Source organism: Lepidochelys olivacea, assembly GCF_965140295.1.
Source record: "Lepidochelys olivacea isolate rLepOli2 genome assembly, chromosome: 17".
NCBI classification, from domain to species: Eukaryota; Metazoa; Chordata; order Testudines; family Cheloniidae; genus Lepidochelys; species Lepidochelys olivacea.
The window spans coordinates 8,766,249-8,786,248 of record NC_140427.1 but is presented as its reverse complement, the minus strand read 5'-3'; the positions used below and the strand labels follow the sequence as shown (position 1 = coordinate 8,786,248).

Genomic DNA, 20,000 nt, shown 5'->3' with positions numbered 1-20,000 from the left:
TTAAGAATTCTAAGGGAGATTTTAGAAGCAGAGTCATGACTAATACTAATACTGCTAACTAATAGCTAAGGCCTTCCAGGACACCATGGAAAGGAAATCTATGTTGTGTTATACATTAAATTCATTAGCGTGCCATGTCATTTGGGTCACACATGATCAGTTCCACCACCTTGCACTGTTTATTTAATTGCTTAGAAAGAGAATGTTAGAAGCACAACTTTGCTCAGGTTAAGAACATAAGAACGGCAATACTGGGTCAGACCAATGGTCCATCTAGCCCAGTATCCTGTCTTCCAAGCTAGATGCTTCAGAGGGAATGAACAGAACAGGGTAATTTATTGAGTGATCCATCTCCTGTTGTCCAGTCCCAGCTTCTGGCAGTCAGAGGCTTAGGTACACCTTGGCATAGGCTTGCGTCCCCCACCATTTTGGCAAATAGCCATTGGTGGAACTATCCTCCATGAACTTATCTAGTTCTTTTTTTGAACCCAGTTATATTTTTGGCCTTCACAACATCCCCTGGCAACGAGTTCCACAGGTTGACTATGTGTTGCATGAGGAAGTACTTCCTTTTGTTTGTTTTAAATGTGCTGCCTATTAATTTCATTGGGTGACCCCTGGTTCTTGTGTTATGTGAAGGGGTAAATAACACTTCTTTGTTCATTTTCCCCATGCCATTCATGATTATATAGACCTATATCATATCCCCCCATAATCGTCTCTTTTCTAAACCGACCGGTCCCAGTCTTTTTAATCTTTCATCGTATGTTCCATACCCCTAATCATTTTTGTTGCCCTTCTCTGTCCTTCTTCCAATTCTAATATATCTTTTTTGAGATGGGGCAACCAGAACTGCACGCAGTATTAAGAAACCAAGTTTAACTGTCTCTTTAATGAAAATGCTACAGGTAAAGGACAGGGTTTTTAAGCAAAGAAGAAAACAAGACCCTTATGGAGAAAATCTCTAGAACAATACTGGGTCAGACCAATTTAAATTCTACAGATAGGTTTAAATATTTTATAGAAAGGATTAAAATTGTTTATTAAATTCTATAAGACAGAGTAATTTCCATGTAATGCTATCTAGTTCCTTTGGAACCATAGTGGTTTCTATAGAAGTTTTCCATAAAGGGAAGTGTTGGTTTTGTTGTTGATTATTTTGACATTTTACAAATATTGAGATTCTGGTTTCTGTAAGTGTGTAAGTGCTTTTAAGAATATCTGTTTAAGAAAACTAACCAAAAAAAACCCCTTTGTCTAAGATATTAAGTCTAAAAATTGACCACCTTTGACCATTTTTCTATACATTTGCTCTTCTGGTAAGAAACACAGAAGGAATCAGATTCCAGATTGAGAACCAGCCTTCATTTCTCATGTCCCAGGCCAGCTGGGGTTGGGAGAGCTTCAAAGGCAGAAAGTTCAGCTCCCTCTTTGGCTCTTGTTAATTTTTGATCCAGCTGGGTGAAAAGGGTGCTGTTGCTGTATAGTGATCTCCTCTGGCTAACTGCAGGTATAGTGTTCACTTCCCCTCGCCAGAGGAAGAGTCATTACAGTGTGGGGCATCTTTTAAGAATGCAGCATGAAGGGGAAAATGCCATCTCGGAAGAGCCTTCAGAAACTTCTCTGGCACCTTGTTTTATAGGTATTCCTTTAAGCCACAAACTGTACTCTTATTGCTCTGCCATACGTAACTAAAAAATTGTATAGCAGGGGTGTTAATCGCCCAGCCCATTTGACAATACTGTATATCCAGCCCCCTTGATGAATGTGGATCTGTAGGATTAAAAAACAAATATTCCATTTCTGCCTCTTGTGCTTGTAAATGTAACATGACCCAGCGCATTGCTGTCTTCATTTGAAATAGTTCAGTGTGATGGCAACTGCTCCTGTGGCAAAGGAGTGCTAATGCTGAAGTACAATGATATCGCGCTGAAGTGCGTGTTTACAAACCACATCAGTGTTCAATGGTGGGCATGATTTGCACATGCAGTTACTTCTGTTGTGCATGCAAATTTGGTAAAAGCACACACAAATGGTCAAATAAACAAGGGCTGTAGTAGCAATTTTTCTAAAGGTGCCCTGCATCACTTTTAACCCAACGGAGTCATGCAGTGAACATAATTGGAACTTTACTAATAGTTTAATTGCTATTTATAAGGGTCATATTCTGCTGCTGTTCTTTGTACAAACCTCCCATTGACACCATTGGGAGAACTGCTGTATCGAGGGAAATAGCCCTGGCTAACAGGCCATAATTAAAAATGTTGTCAGCCCTCTTCACAAAATAGGTTTGACCGCTCAGCTGTATGGTATATGTGTCATTTTCACAAGTACTCTTCATAATATTAAAGCCATCCAGATGTGGCACAAAAATGCATACAATCCATTTCAACACCTGTTTTGAGCTAATCGCATTTGAATATAAGGTGATGAGATTTTTTTTTTAAAGTGCGTTTGCACATTGTCTCAGGACTTGGTTTTCAGGTTCTCATGACTTCTTGAATCAGATGGAGCTATATGAAGAAAGGACAGACAATGAAAAATGGTTTTAATAAACTAAATGATTAAAATTGACAGGACTAGCAACTAATTGTAAAGATATCGTTTGACTCTAACTATCATTATATGTGTTTTTATTTAGGGGCCTCTAGCTATTGCTTAGACTTGCACTTCATAAGAAACTGTGTAAATGTATTTATTCCCCACAAACAAATTTTTTAAAATACGTTGTTGTTTTTTAAAAACGCTTACTCCATTTTTTAATGAACTCTTCAAATACTTGACTCTTGTGAAGCACATTTAAGGATCTCAAAGCATCTTATAAATATTAATCTTCACAGCACTCTCTGGAATGTTAGCCCATATGCAATATCGAATATTGGAGTGTCAGACCCCTTTTACAAGTTGGCAGATGGAGGCACAGAATTTAAAGGCGCAGTGGTGCCCTTATGGCACAGCTTATGCTAGGAGGTGGTGCCAAGGTGTAGTGAGTTCCCAGTGGCTGTTCCCAGAGTTAGGCACAATATTTTCAGTACTACTTAAGGGGACAGCATGTTCCAAATCTCCTGCCTCTTTGCTAGCCTCTGTGTAAGGGAGGGCAAGGATGGAGATTGTATCCCAGCTGTTGTACAAGGATGCATTGAAAGGACGAGAGCTCCTGCGTTGTTGTGCTGAAAGACGCAGGAGAACGGATTCACAATTTCACTAGACGCTACCACTTTAAATGCCACAGTGTCAAGCCAGTACTTGGGGCCATACCTTGCACCTAGGACACCCATTGGAATTGTTGGGAGATTTAGGTGCTCAAGGAGTGCAGTATCATGCCCTCAGTAATGCCAAATACTTGTATCAATTCTGCATCCTACTAGCTGCTACCACGCAGAGAGGGCAATGAACGATGTGCACACAGCTGTTCTGTCTATAAGACTGCAGTTCCCTGGTAAGGGAGAGGGGAAGGATGTTCTGGTGAGGAAATGCTGTAGGTAGGGGACCAAAGTTCAATATGTTATCTGTATCACCGGAACTTAGAGAGGGGTTTTATATGCAGAGTTCAGAGAATATTGCATGCTAACATATCTTTGTCACATCTTTCATATAAATGTTGATTAAATTAATGCTACTTTATTGATTTGTCTTAATGTACCTAAGCTGCTTTTGTTGTTCTCTGCATTTTCCTTTCGCATCCTCTCTACAAACCTGAGACTGGAAGCCATTTTTTTCAGGGTTTATTTTTTGAAAATGACCCTTTTTCCTGCTTTCGCAGCAATCAAGGTTTTGAACAGTACAGGCTGTTACAAATGAGCAGAGAAAAGGAAGCTTTTAATAAAACATAAGAAATCAGTACACTTATTAAAAAAAAATACTAGAGTATTCAACAGCATAGGCCAAGTTTTCCAAGGTGCCTAAATTGCATTCATAATATTTTCTCATGCATGTTTTTGCACATGCAGAAGCGCCCCTTTGCGTGCATGGAGGTGGGGTTCTGAGCATGGAAACAGGTGAGCATGCAAACTTTGCAGAGCAAAATATGGGCTTGTATACCCTTTAAAAAAATAAAAATAAAAATGACCTACACACCCAAAACGTTGCATTATTGTGATTAAAGAAGAACTGTTTGGGTCATTTCTACAAAATACTCTATTTTTTTCTTTCTTTTCTTTTCCTTGAGGGCTTGTCCCAAAACACTACAGTTTGCAATATCTTAGGGTTTTAGGCTGCTATCTATCACCATAGTATTGAAGTAAAAACAGTGTTCTCTGTGGGATTTTACTAAAAAAGACGATCCCCACACTATTTCAGTTTGGCTGCATCTTCTCTTGGGTCATTCTACCAGCAGATCTCATGGCAAGGCTGAATGAAAGAATGAGTTTGTTGTAGCTAAATGCCTTGATATGAGTACATACACTTATCCTTCATTATCTCATATGTCAGAATGCTACTTTAAATGGTTTGTTATGGAGCAGTCCTGACGTCGCTGGTTATTAGAGTACAGATGTGTCACAGAACCTTAATATAGTGCTCTTCTGATGTCTGTGCTATAATAAGTCAGCTAATTTCAAGGAAATTATAGTGTTCCTTGTATTATAAAAAAAAGTATTGCAAAACTGTGCTATTAACAGTTACCATTTCAAAGAACTGTATTATGGTTGCATCTATTTTAATATCAGCGCCCTTTAGTCCAGTTGCCTTTTCAGGTTACACCAACTATTTTCTTTTTCTTTTCTTTTTTTAAAATGCCAGCAGTCAATATTGTGTTGTAATGTGATATTTACTGTTGTCAAAGCGAAACAATGCTACAAATGTCATGATCCACCTGTTTGCATTTTTGTTTTGGTCATTTGGAAAGAAGGTTCTTTGCTCTCTCACTATTTGTCTGTTTGAATGATGCCCCCTCTGTCTCCTGTATTATACTTCGATCAAAGTAGGTGACAGCCCTTAGCTTGAAAGGCAGCAGGAATGTAAATCACTTTGGCAACTGTTCTATCTTCTCTCATCAAGTTTTTTTTCTCTAGGCTTTAATAGCTTAGTACATAGTCATTTTAAAATTATTATTATTATAATCACTCCCTATCCTGTTTCACTTTTTTATTTTTTTTTTTTTTTAATTTCTGGGACTTATCTTTTCAGTTTAATCTATTAATTTCTGTTCTTATTTCACTTTGCAGACTATTTGCCGATTTCACAAGACATAATTTTTATCAACTAGTTCTTAAAGATGCATAACAAATTAATCGGGGTTTACTACAGTGCTAATGAGAGAAAGAGACAGACAGAGACAGCCTGGGTGGTCCATGTTTAATATCAATGTCCACTGAAAAAATGCTGCTCTTACTGGCTGGTTTGATTGACTGGACTTATTTTTTTTTATTATTATTATTATTATTATTTTTAAAGGCTCCATATCCTCACTGCTTGAGTTTGCTTTTTCTTATTTTTGTTTCCTCTGCTTTATATGAGTTTTTAATGCCCACACGGAATGTAACTCACAAAGAGAATGGAGGCGGGCGTTAGTTGACGTTATAAAGGCATGACTTCTCACAAACTTTGTAGAAATAATTTATTAGGGAAATGGAAATTATGATGAAGTCCTATAAAAAGCCCCCGAACTGAAATGTTGATGCTTTTTGATATACAGCATATTTAGTATCAGTAAAAGTCATCATTATCATGCAGGAGGGCTGGTAACATATAGCTAAGATTATTGGGCAAGCCAGACAACTGAATCTAATTATTCAAAGTATTATGATCATGTATCTGTGAAAATTTAATCTGTGAAGTTGGCAATTGCATGATTATTACTTATTTGTTTTTACAGATCTTTCAGTAGTTGAAATTCTAATAACTGAGAGTTCTGTTTTGAAAACAGAAAAGTTTGACTATGGTGATGTCACCCTGAAAGTGTTCATCAAAGTAAGCTGTGGGTAATTAGAGGCTACCAAACACCCCACCCCCCACCTCCAAAACAAACACTAAATCATCCCATTCTTCCACACATAGGAAAAAAATAATGAAATAACCACCTTCAAAGCTCTTAGACAGTTCCCTGTCTTGGAATAGGCTATGCTTTCCGAAGTTCAGATGCTGTCGTCACTTTTACCTCCAGGCTTCACTTGTAAACCACTGGCAGAATTAAAGTTCTAGCAAGAACAGCAGGAACTGAGCTGCCAGCATGAGCTGTAGTGCACCTCTTAACCTTTAACCTCTGCACAAATATATGAAGTGTTTTATACGTCTTCCCATTATTGGCTTTGTTTCTAACAGAACTAAGTTCTGAGCTGTATGGTTGAAAGCACACGTTGCATTTAAATTCTCCTTTTTATTAAAAAAAAAGTGCTTCTAACAATTTTATAAGTTTGTGAGAAGTAAATTGCATGCTTACAGTAGAACTGTAATGCATTTTAATGTTTGTTAATCCACTTGTTTAAAATGTCCGTGTCCAAGGCTCTACATACACACCTATGCTGTTCTTTTCATTAAAGATGCTTGATGTAATAATTGGTTAGTTTCCTTTTTATTCTTCTGCTTTTTTAAAATCTGTATGGCTTTTTTATTATTTTGTTTTGGTTTTGCTATGAATTGCTTTGCTTTTGTGAACTTTTCCTAGTGTGCATGATTTGCAAACATTTCGGCTATTGTCAATTTTCTCATTTTGTAAATAGTTCATCTGTGCTTTTTTTTTTAATTACTTTTTTTTCCTGTAAGCAACTGAGGTAGAAAAAAAAACAATAATAAATCGTTTACAATGGACAAGCTGTGTTGCTGCTCTCTTAGCTTGCAGTTTCATATTTTGGTTTGGACATACCAAATAACCAGTACCAATGACAATTTAATAAAAGAATAAAAAGATCATCACTTGAAGTGTGTGACCCACTGTTTGAAGAACTCACGGAGTGAATATTGCATATTAGATATGTTTACAGCAGAGATGATAAAAAGAGAAAGACACATTTATAGTGTTGGTGAAGAATACCTACATGTTAAAGCAGCATTATTCTTATAAAGTCTGATTCTGCACCATTAACTTCAATGGACTTTGTGCCATCGATAGCAGTGGGGTGAGGATCAGATCCATACGCTGTTTGTGAACTCTTTTGCACTAATGAGGAGAGATCTGTTTTTGGAGTGAAACACATTTAAATATTAAAAGAAAATAAATAACAGCCCTGTCATCATTTAAAAAAAGACTACCCTAGGTGGGAGCACAAGAGTTGCCCCGTGCAGAGCCCTTTGCAGATCAATACCTGTGACTCCTCCTTGGACGTTTGTAATTGAAATGTGTTTCTTTACCGGAATTATATTTTTCTCCATTATAGTCATGGTGGATTGTCATTGCAGGGTTTTGACTGTTGGAATTATTTCTTGGGGTTTTTAATTATTTTTTTCAGCACAGTGAAGTGTTTAGATATGGGGGGAGGGGAGAAGCAAATATTTATATGAACTTTTCAGAGAAAAGAAAAATGTATTTACTTATTATTTATATTGCAGTAGTGCCTAGGAGGCCCAATCATGGACCAAGTCCCCATTGCGCTAGGCGCTGTACTACCACAGAACAAAAAGAGGAGTCCCTGCCCCCAAATAGCTGACAATCTAAGATAACTTTTAGGTTTTCCATTATTGACAGTATTTTTAAAAATATGATTTTAAATCTGAAAGCCTTAGTTTAATTTCTTCCATGGTAGCTACTCAAAACCACGTTACCTAGAAGCCTACTTAGTCTGTGAGTAACTGGTGTAGAAAAGCAATATTCATATAACCGTAACTATCCCATATGCTTGACAGGTAATATAAAGGGCTACATTGTGGATTTGGGGGTGGGGAGGAGGAGAGTTGGGGGTGTCAGGAAGGGGGTAATTTTTGTAATAATATAATTTAAGGCTCTGTTTGAGAATTTCAGAGAGGAAGAAGGAGGGTCGAGAAATAGTTAAAATATTTACCAACTTATGATGTGAAAAAGAAAATGCCAAAAACCTGCAAGATTTATTCCCCCCCCCCCCCCGACAGCTCTTCACCCCTCACTCTGTTGTGTGCTCCTCACAAGAAATCTACAGTGGGGACCAGCATTTGATTGAGGAGAAGGGAATATATTTGTAGTCTGAATGCATGGCACAAGATAAACATTTAGTTTTAGCTAGATATTATAGCTAGATAATGTCCTTGTAAAAGAGGGGGAGGGGAGCACCATTCACAATTTCTGAGAGTAAATGTTGTTCAACTCTGAGGGCCAGATCATCCGCTGGTGTAAACTAGCCTAACACACCTCAGCTGGTGCAAGTCAGCGTAGTTCCACTGATCTGGTCCTAAATGCATTCTGCTAAAGATGTACATGGCATTTTAAAGACCCAAGACGAGATTCTCATTTACACTAAGGCCACTCTACACTTCTCTGGCAGCGTAACAGTGCTTTAAAGTGGGAGTAAATTATATTCACACTTGGCCCCCTTACCCTGACAGTGTTGTATGGAGGGGGCTTTAGTCAGGTCCCCAGTAGTTGAGCCATGTTGGAAGCAGTAACAAAGCTTGTCACAGTGTGATATTTTAATGACCTTAATTTTTTTTTTTTTCATAAAAGTAAACCTGTCCTTGGCATTCTGTGGTTCAAAGTATTGTGGCTGGGTAAACACAAGTCACGTTAGTAAATTGTTTAAACTTGTTATGGTAAGAAATGCAAAACAAAGTTAGAGCTGTTTCTCACTCTTCCTTCTAGCCCTTCCCATACTGCTTAAACACTGATCTAATCCTTCCAGCACTGCATGCCTTTGTTCACCTAAAAAATGCTGGTGGCGTCTGCATGGTGTAAAATGATTTACAAAGAACTTATTAAATCTACCAGAGTAAGCTTAATTATCATTCTTCAAACCTTTCAGTTTTAATTTCCATCAATGAAAGCGAATGGCAGACTGGACTCTTCCCCCACATATACACATACAAATTAATTTGAAAGTTTGCATGTCTTTCACCTGGGATGAGACGCTGAAGTGCATGCATGCAGGATACATGTGCTTCCCATGAGCAGGGAACCCTTAAAAATGTAGGTAATAAAGTAAAAAATTAATATTTCAGTGCACATAAACCACTAACCATGAAATACCCCATTAAGTTCTGCTTTCTTGGCCGATAGTTTGGTGTTTTTTTTGTCGCAGGAAAATTTTTTACCTAGGTTTTAACCCCAATGTAAATACTGTAAGTAGTACTTTCCTTATCCGTACTAGGATCTGTTTTGAATATTATATTTCTAGATAGCCTTGTGGTAATAAGCACTTCCCATTCGGCCTGTCATTCATAAATGCAAATTATATTGTATACACATGCACACACATCCATCTAATAGTCTGTGGAGAAGACAGACAGATGGAAAGCACCACATGAAACAGTTTATCATTCCACTTAATGCACTACTAGATACCATGGTGATGGGTGCAGGTTAAGGAACTGAGTAGAATTCTTAGAACAGGTTAATAAAGAACCAGAAACTGAGCCAGTCACTCAGAAAGGTGCAATCCCCTGACGCCCAGCAGAAGCCCTTTGTATTCTTAGGATGTTTTAGTGCAGAAGAATCTAATTTTCACTTGTACAGGCAAGAGGAATGGTCTGACCTAAAAAATATTACCATGGCCAATAAATTGAGGATGGGATTTTCAGAAGCAATCGGTGTTGGTCCAACTTTGCTCCCACTGGGGTCAATGGTAAAACTCCCATTGATTTCAGTGGCAACAGAGTTAGGCCAACACTGAGCACTTCCAAAGTTTCCAGCCCCTGGAAGTTTCTGGTAGGACCCTTTGCCAGCATAATAACTTCCACGCGGTTTTCCGAACCTCCCACATAAGTGCTTGTGAAGGTTTCCCTAAATGTCATGTCTTAATAAAGTTTCAAAATTTACAAATGTTTTATATATGGATGCCTTAAAAGCCACTCGATAGAAAATGTCCCAAAGCAGTAAAGAACCTCTCAAAATCATTGAGTTTGTGAGGGCTGTTAAAACATTCCATGAGGTCAGACCTCCCAGTGGTTGTCTGTCCTCAAGGAATCTATCTCCTGGTTAGGTTCTAACTGTTCCACCGATCCATGACCCAGATGTTGAGACTGCTATCAGAGAGAGACAGGGTCATTGCCCTGAAAATGAGCAGTCCCAGGTGGAGGGGAAAAACTAGCCTATCTATTTCGTACTGTAGCTGTGTTGTTTGAATGTGAACTGGCCTCTCTGGGTTTCACAACTTCAGTGCAATAGCAGAGAGCGCTCTTAAATAGTAACTTTGGCTCCTAATAGGCCTCAGCTATAGCAAATGGAAAATTTAATGGAAATAATTATTCACAGGAGCAAAGAGGCATAAAGAAAACGCTCATGTATAGCAGAAATCATGGATAACCCTATAGAAAAAGCAATGTAATCAAATTATGCTGATTCTGATATGTCTAAACCCTACCCTCTAAAGTTAGTTGTAATAGACTGAATAGCATGCAAATACTCATATAAATATTAAAATACAGATTTAAAATGTAACCTCATGTAATAAGCGGAGCCAGTCAAAAATGAGAATTTTTTTTACAAAAATGTTCACAAAAATTTTTCCCCTTCTTTGCATTGGACAATTTTGAAATTACAAATTTTTCAATCTGTTCAAGTAATAAGATTTCAAATCGGGCAGTTACATTTTACGTTACCTCCCAGGAAACCTTTTTCAGGACCTATAATATGCAGACCACTCACTGGCACTGTACAGGTTTAAAGACCAAGCACTAGGACTCTCTAACCTGACCTCCTGTATAGCACAGGCCCCACCATTTCACCCTGCGATTCCTGCAGTGAAGAGAATTATTCTTTTGTAATATGTAAGTGAACTCTGTTGAACCCAGTAATGTGTGGCTGAACTAGATGTTATCTTTTAGAAAGGCATCGATCTCGATTTATGGCCTTCAGATGACAGAGATTTTACCATCTCTTGGTAATCTGGTCAAATGGTTAATTGTCCTCTGTTAAAATGCATCTTATTTTCAATGTGGTTTTTGTCTAACTTCAGCTTCCAGTCATTGGCTCTTGTTAGGCCTTTGCTAAATTCAAGAGATGTATACTGGAGCTAATACTGGAGATCTTCCCCTTTGTAGCACGTATACGTAGAGTTGGAGAATGTTTTTTTATAAGCTAAATGTTTAAACAAAGAAGCTTGTCTTTTCGGTACCTTTTGAAGCAACTGAAATGAGGTCTGAAGCATTGGTGCCACTTGGCTGCACTTGAAAAATATGCTTTAATGCTATTCCCTTCAACCCCTTCCTTGTTCAGTCAACAACGGGTGGCCAGAATTCAGAACTTGCATGCTATAATGGCAAGCCTGAATGCGGTGACATCCCTCCCCCTACAATGATAGTTTCATTGATCAATTGTGTTTATTAAAAATGTATGATAATGCCTGGCCTCTAGGTTTAAAATGAGAAATGTTTCCATCAAACACATCAGTTTAGTACTGAATGGAATTAGTCCCTCTTAGAACATGATTTAGTTTAAAGTCCCTTTCACCTACGTCGGCTGAAGGCTATAATTCTGTCTGTTTCACTAGTTACTATTAGGGGTCTCCCCATTATAAATCAAGGTAAAGCATTGCATGCTGGGAACTGTAGCATCTATGGACCACATATGGATTAACAAGGCAGTTGGTGGCCACATTACAGAAATCTGTGGGATGTTCATTAAACTGCTTTAGGCCATGAACATTGTAAAAACAGAATGAAAATAAAATAGCTACAAGCGTTAGGTTTCTTTAAAAAAAATAATTTTTCTTAGAACAAACCATTTGCCTTTAAGAAGTTTGCCAGTTCTGTATGGTGAAATAATTGCAAGGGGTTATTACACTTGAGAAGACACAACAATAATTTGCAGACAAATAAGCAGCTTTGTCTCACTGATGCATAAAGTAATTACTGGACAAAAGTGCATCATTCCCATTTTAAAAGCCATCACCCAAGAGCCGTAAACAGCTGAAAAATGGATCTTTTACAGGACATAAATCGGAAGTGCCAAATTTTAAATTAACTGTATTTGGGTTTTATCATTTTTGTCCAAGTTTCAGAAGAGAAATATTGTTCATAACAACACTCATCTGCAAACACACACATGCTGTGTGAACTCCATTACTGGTGTCTGAGGTTGAGAATTCTCCTACAAAATCTTGCCATATGCCATAATACACTTTACATAGTGGGGGACTGTGCCTTGAACAACATGATGGGCTGTTTAATGAGGTTCCCAATATGCATGATGTGCTTTATCTGAAGTTCACTAATTTCCTGACCTGGTGAAACAGATTTTAATAAGCTTGATATAACGCTGCATTTTAAGACAAAGGGAAACACTTAATGTGGCAGTCACACTAAAGAACTCTGAGCAGACTTGTAGACATTAAAGATGTTAATAGGATTGATCAGAAGCTCAGGAAAAGAATTTTCCATTTCCCTGAAGGCCCGCCTTGTAACTTCTTGTTTGTTCACCTCTATTTGGCATTTTAAAGACTGGGCTGCCCCATTTCTTTAAAAAGTATATTGGTTTTACCTTCAAGATACTATAAAATTTGCTCAGACATAATGTAGATGATTATATGTGTGACATTTACAGACTTTTAGAACTTTGGGTGGAATCTTCATTCAAACTCAAGCAAACTAATTAACATAAAATATTTTGTTGTAAATGCTTTGGTAGAACCGAGATCTTTCATCGCCTTTATATAAATGTTGATTTCTCTGGGATTTTTTCTTTCTCTCTAAACACTGTATGTTGGGTGTTTTTGTTAAACTTAGATGTGAGGTTTTTTTTAAGGGGGAATTGAGAGAAAGACGGTAGAAAAGTTAGGGTTGTAAATATAGGGGGTAGGGGATATTGTCTATTTGGCATAGCCTTCCTCTGCACATGCACACAACTAAACATGACAGTTGCACAGAATACCCCCAAAATGTTTCATACTGGGATGCTGCGTGGTTTTGAATCAGAACCTTTCGAAATTAAACCTAAAGGTCCCACAAAAAGGATAACTGGCTAATGAAAAGAATAATGCAAGAGAGAATCCATTTAGAATGACAGCTGTGAGCCTTTTAAAGCTTTTCTGTGCTGATCAAAGCTACGGCTAACATTGTTTGAAAAGAGGATATCAGTTCTCCCCCTCCACCTTCTTTCCTACTCAACCTATAGCGAATTTTGAATTCTAGATTTCACACTTTTTTTTTTTTAAGATCAACGAACATGATCTCTACTTTTTTCTATCTAACTCACATTTAAAACAGCATATTCTAAGAAGCAAGAAAGAGTTTTTGGTATAAAATGAAGTGTTTTAAATGGTGAAGGGGAATACATTCAGAATTGGTGCTGTCTCCTCTTCTCCCTCCTGCTTCCCCCCCCCCACCACCCTCCAAAAAAATCTACAGTCCCTTCTGGAGATCCCTGTTTGGAAACATTCATGACTTCATGAATGTTCACACAGTGCAGTGTATGTATGTATAAATGCTGCCTACCTGTCCACAAGTTATTATTTAACATTTAAATTGTAATAGCACCTAGAGGTCTCAATCCTCATTGTGCTAGGTGCTGTGCATACAGGAAATCACAGTCCCTGCCTCAAAGAATTTAGAGTCCGAAATACATATTTGTTTGCTAGGCTTAATTCTCTGGGCATGTTTAATGTATCCTCAGTGTTGCCAACTCTCATTATTTTATCAAAAGTCTTGTGATATTTGTTGTTTTTCCTGAAACCCCAGTAATTATTTGAGAGTCTCATCTTTCATATTAAATAAAAGAAATTTCTAGTCTGTGGTGGTGAAGAAAAGCTGACCCAAGTGCAGACCAAACACTCAGAAAACAGTAAACAAATTTTAAAAAAAACCCACACTTTGAGGAAAAAAAACAAAAAAAACAACTAATCTCATGATATTTTTTGAGGCCTGACTCATTATTTTTGAATGTTTGGGGTTGGCAATACCATGTGCTTTTTAATGTTTTAACGTTACCCCCTTTAAAAAGAGTGACTCGTGAAAGTAAAGCAAATCCTCAGTTACTTGGTTAAAAATTCCGGTCCTCGTTTTTGGCTGTGCTGACACCCATGACTCTAGCTTAATCTGCAGGGGCTCTGCACCTCTGAAAACCAGACCTGAATCTTCTAATTATTTCTCTGCTCTCTTACCAAGGAAAAGAGGAACATTTGTGGAACTGGGAGACAGGGTTTGTGCTAGAGAGTTTGAGGCCCTAGTCAGAGCATCTGTTCCTTCCTTTGTCTAGAAGCTGGCTTTTCCAGGGATACTGTAAGGCTAGAGCTGCATTGGGGCCATAGTCCCTAGGACCCTAATACCAAAATCAGTGCTGAGGGATGGCCAGGCTGGAGGTGTGACAATAGGGAGCATCTAATGGCTGCTGCTCTCACTCCGAACTATGGATAGGCACTATCCTGGTGGAGATGCCCTTGAAAATTCAGCACCATAGGTGGCTGCCTTGGGGACCTAACCCTAACAGCAGCCCTGAATGGAGAAGAGTATGCTGTCCTGTTAGGCCTACCACATCCTTAGAAAAAGGTACTATGGTATCTTATGGTATTTAAGAGCAATAGGATTGTAATCCTTTTATTCTTTAGAGCAGTGGTTCTTAACCTGGGGTGCACGCACCCCCCGGGGGTGCGAGATGCCCTTTCTGGGGGTGCGAGACAGCCAGATTTTTTTAAGAAGGTAAATCATCAAAAACACACATTAAGCACAGGCATGTAAGTACAACTACTTTCTTTCATCAAACCTATGTATTTATTAACATGATACATTTTTTAACGATTACTGTAATATACAAACAAAAAATATACCTAGGTTTAAAGAACTAACCTACTTCAACGATTTTTTATAAGGGGTGCGAGACCATATTTTGAGAACCAAAAAGGGTGCAGGCTGCAGTAAAGGTTAAGAACCACTGCTTTAGAGGGTTCATTCACCAGCGTTTTTTGACTACTTCTTTCCTGCATCTCTTATCCCCTAGCAATGGAACCATGCCTCAGCAGTAGGTCTCCTTTGTAATGAGTTGGTTTATGCTGCTCACTCTCTTTCTTGAGCCCATCTCTGCGAAGTCCTTATGGGGTTTCCCTCTTCTCATTTCACACATGCCGATGTTACTCTCCCCTGGACTGTACTATTTATTATATTACAGTAGTGCCAAGAGGCCCCAACCCCATTGTGCTGAATGTGGAACAAAGAGACATAAAGAGAAATCTATGGCCAACAAAGTTAAGGACAATATGAAGGTTTTTTTAATATATTAGGAACAAAAAGAATCCTAACCATGGTCCCTTATTAGATGGAAATGGTTGAATTATCAATAATAATGCAGAAAAGGCAGATGTGTTCAATGAATATTAAAGTTCTGTACTGCGGGGTGGGGGGAATGGATGATGTAGTCTCATCATATGGTGATAACACTTCCATTCCAGTCGTATCTCATGAGAATATTAAACAGCAGCTACAAAAGTTAGACATTTTAAAAACAGCAGGTCCCGATAACTTGCATTCAGGAGTTTTAAAAGAGCTGTCTGAGGAGCTCACTGTACAGTTATGTTCATTTTCAATAAGCTTTGGAACACTAGGAAAGTTACAGAAGACAGGAAGAACACTCATGTTGTGCCAGTATTTTAAAAGGATAAATAGGATGATTCGAGTCGTTATAGGCCTGTCAGTTTGACATCAGTCCCGAGCAAGATGATGGAGCTGCTGGTACAGGACTTGATCAATAAAGAATTAAAGGAGGGTAATGTAATTAATGATCAACACTGGCTAATGGAAAATTAATTGTCAAATTTAATATCTTTTTTTATGAAATTACGAGTTTGGTTGATAAAAATAATAGTTTTGAGGTAACATACTTAGACTTCTGTAAGGCCTTTGACTTGCTACTGCACAACATTTTGATTAAAAAACTAGAATAGTAAACAATTAACATGGTACACATTAACTGGATTACAGACTGATAGCTCTCAAAATGTAATTGTAAATGGGAAATCATCATCGAGTGGATGTGTTTCTAGTGAGGTCCCTCAGGGACTGGTTTTTGGTCCTGTTATTTAACATTTTTATCAATGACTTGGAAGAAAACATAAAATCATCACTGATAAAGTTTGCAGATGACCCAAAAATTGGGGGAGTGGTTAGTAAATGAGGAGGACAGGTCACTGATACAGAGCAATATGGACTTCTCGCTAAACTGAGCACAAACAAAAATCAATATGCATTTTAATACGGCTCAATGTAAATATGTGCACATCTAGGAGCAAAGAACATAGGCCGTGCTTACAGAATGTGCTGGGGGAGACTCTCTCCTGGGAAGCAGTGACTCTGAAAGAGTCAGCTGTGGCCAAAATGGCTGAGGGGATCCTTGGACGCGTACACAGGGGAATGGAGTAAAGGGGTTATTTTACTCCTGTACTGGAACTGCCATGTCCACTTCTGGTGCCCACAGTTCAAGAGGGATGTTGAAAAATTGGAGAGGGTTCAAAGAAGAGCCACAAGAAAGATCAAAGGATTAGAAAACCTTTAGAGTTTTCTAACTGCCTTAGAGTGATAGACTCAAGGAGCTCCATTTATTTAGCTTAAGGGGTGACTTGATTATAGTCTGTTATAGTCTGGGGAATAAATACTTGAAAATGGGGCTCTTCAATCTGGCAGAGAAAGGTAGAATACTATCTAGTGGCTGGAAGTTGAAGCTAGAGAAATTCAGACTGGAAATAAGGTGTAAAATGTTACAGTGAGGATAATTAACCATTGGAACAATTTACCAAAGGTTGTGGTGGATTCACCATCACTGATCCTTTTTAAATCAAGATTGGATGTTTTTCTAAAAGATCTGTTCCAGTAATTATTTTGGGGGAGTTCTCTGGCCTGGGTTATACAGGAAGTAAGCCTAGATGATCACAATGATCCCTTCTGGCCTTGGAATCTATGAATAGATGAGACCGACAAAAGCCAGGAGAAATGGGGTGGTGGTATCCCCATTTTTCAGACAGGCTAAACTGACGCACAGAGAAACTGTGATTTGCCCAAGTTCACACTGGAAGTCTGTGATACAGCCAGGAACTCAACCCAGGCCTCCTGAGTTCCAGCCCTGGGCACAAGACGATCCTTCCTTCCTTTATGCTGAGGGTGCTGAGTGGTTCTTTGTCTCTGGTGTAACGTGTTGGTTAGCCAACTCAGGCAGCTCTGGAGGATCTCTTCTATAGCCTACTCCTTCCCGCACAATTGGTGCAGCCATACGTCCTCCGCTACAAGAAACAGGAAGGGGTGTGGGAGGATGTCGCCATAGTTGACTGTGTTTATTGCTGAATTATGCTGGGTGCCACAGTCTGATGCTTCCACAGCCCTGCCTTCAGGGGTCCCCCAACCAGGCAAGTCAAATTCTCACCAGCAAGCTCAGCCCTCCAGACCCTAGCAGTCACACATACAAGAGGCTTTTCTTATATTTTTTTCAGACTCCACTCCTGTGTTTGTCATTGTGCTGATGCTGTCGCTCTGCACAAGCCGTTTCATAGTTCAGAAGATACTCTCAGTAACAGTAATTGTTTGAACTTCTTCTATAGCACATTTCAGCTGAGGATCTGAGAGCACTTTTCAGGCACTAATTCATCAAGTCTCTCGACATATTTCTGAGGTGGGCAAGGATCCTTATCTCCATTTTGCATATGGGTAAACTGAGGCACAGAGAGGTTAAGTGGCTTGCCCAAGGCCACACACTGAGTCAGTATCAGAGAATGGAATTCCTGAGTCTGTCTGATGATCTAACCGCTGGACCATGCCTCTCTCATGACCTTTAACAGGTGCCGATGTCTTAGCACTATTATCTACTAACATGCGCCTTTGGAAGAACGATGTGTAACCCACAGGTCAGTGTATGCTATGTGCTTGGTTGACACCAGGCATTGAACCAGGGATCTCCAGGGCTGAAAGCATTAGCCTAAAGAGCCGAAAAACTCTGAAGCTGGGGGCTCTAACAGACTTGCATCATCTGTAGATCAGCCACAAAGGGGGAAGGAGGAGATACAATGCACTCTGACCAGTGGGTTACCCTGGACAGAGGAAGATTGTCCTGAGCAAGCTCTCAAACAGGGAGCTGTAACAGAATCACATCCTTTGTGGGTTGGGCAGGGGGGGCCATGAACCTGCTGTGCCGTGTCTGTGTTAGTTTTGTATCCAAAGAACTGGCAGAGAGGTGGCTGTTTAGACAGATTTAAAATGGTGTTGTCAGAGAGGGAGAAACTCAGAAGCCTTCACCTAGGGCGCTGATGTCTAGCGTGGCACTAACTGGGTTGTAAGTAATGTAACAATGAATTAAATAGGTTTTGGTTCACTAATGAGTCTGCTGGTCTCAGTGCTGGGTATGTTGACCGGGTCATTGAGAATAGTTTGCTCCTGCTCTGTTTTGCCCGTCCTCCCTCAGTCTCAGACCTGCCCGCTTTGTGCAGAGCGTATCAAGCTCCTGTTGTTTTCAGAGGCCTGGGATCCATCCAGGACTATGCCTGCCAGGCTATTTGACACAAGCAGGCTGTATTATGATGTGAGGGTGAGGTTTCAGGTGGAACAACCTAGTTGCTCAGGGATGCACACTGGGAAGGGATCAGGCTGCTCCTAAACACAGGGCCTTTCAATGCATAGCACTGACTTTTTATGCATGCTCAGTAAAGATCTCTCTTAGAATCTGCATGCCTGCTGCATCACTCTTTGCTAATGAAAGCTGGGCATGGCACTTCCCCTGCGATGAATTTCATTTGAGCTCCAGCCTGGAAGGAAGCTTTCTGTGCAGGTACAAGTAGGTGTAATCTGCAGTTTACAGCCAGGAGTTGCTGCCTGCTGGTCCAGGCAGGGCTTTAACCACCCTACCTTTCTTTATGGCTTGACAGGGATATGTGGGGGAAAGTTGTTGTTGGGTGGTTGTTTTTTTCTTAACCCAGCACACGGTGAAGAAGGTTGAGCACCTCTTACATAATATGCAACATCCCCATCATCTCATTTCTCTGATGGAACCTCTGGATGCAGGTTTCTTATTTTATTCTGTGGTTTTGTTTCTGCTTTGCAGCCAGAGTCCGCAGGTGTTTACTTGCTACGGTCTGCTCTGAAATAGCTTTCTTGCAATCCCCCATACCTCATCCAAGCTTAATCAGTCTCTTGCATTAACTAAGTCAGTGCAAGCTCTCTTTGAAGGAGCTGAGATGCATTTTTCCATCTTACTAGTATTTTCTCAACTTGTAGTTATTCCAGTCACTGACTGCTAGTGACTACCCAGGTTGGGGCCTTTGGAAGGCATTTGAAAAGGGGCGGAAGGGAGGAGGAGGAGTTATCTTTAATGTCTGCTTAGTTCACCCTTCCCATTCTGTTAGCATGTCGATGCTGACTGCAGTTCAATGGAACTGAACACTGGTGTAAGGCTCTTTCAGGTGGCCAGTATGCACAGCATGACTATTGGGAACGGAGCCCAATGACGGTGTTTGCACAAGGCTGGAGGAAGAAGCAGTGAAATTCCATTATGTGAGTAGAGGGCATGTGTACTAGGCTTTCATAGAACTTCATCTGTAGATTTCCACGCTTGTTACAAAGCAAGGGGTAAGTATTTTACACACGAGGAAAGTGAGGCATGAGAGGTGAAGTGATTTGCCCATGGTCACGTGTTGGTCAGTGGCAGGGGCAGGAAATAGACCCCATGTCTCCTGACTCTCGCCCCAGTGTTTTCTCCATGCCACCTCCTCTGGGCAATAGTCACTATTTCTACTTGAAATGTCAAGTAGATTTTTCTTTTTGATTGAGCCCTCTTGGTCCCTCCCCCACTCTAATGCCTGCTCTGCTCTTTCGTTCTCTGTAGTGTAGCCCTTCAATTAGTAGCAAGGCTGCTTCTGGGATCTGGGAGGAAGTGGGCTGCTGGAGCTGCAATTAACTGGATGTATTAGTTGACACAGCTGTGTTGAATGTGCATCGGTGGGTAGCTCTCCCCTTCCAGCCTTTTGCCCAAACACTCG

General features: G+C 39.7%; 1 protein-coding gene across 19 annotated transcripts in view; it reads left to right on the top strand.

Moving 5' to 3' along the window:
• Positions 1-20,000, top strand: part of MSI2 (musashi RNA binding protein 2) — a 378,049-nt gene that overhangs the window by 316,933 nt on the left and 41,116 nt on the right. For 8 of the 19 annotated variants that reach the window (XM_084651249.1, XM_084651251.1, XM_084651240.1 and 5 more), the window contains one exon: positions 3,951-3,998. The exons of 10 other annotated variants lie outside the window; for them this stretch is intronic. In XM_084651249.1, the coding sequence (XP_084507375.1) occupies positions 3,951-3,998 (48 nt within the window). Of the gene's footprint in view, positions 1-3,950; positions 3,999-5,165; positions 6,685-20,000 lie in introns of those variants that run through there. One more of the 19 variants, XM_084651250.1, reaches the window with a different exon arrangement.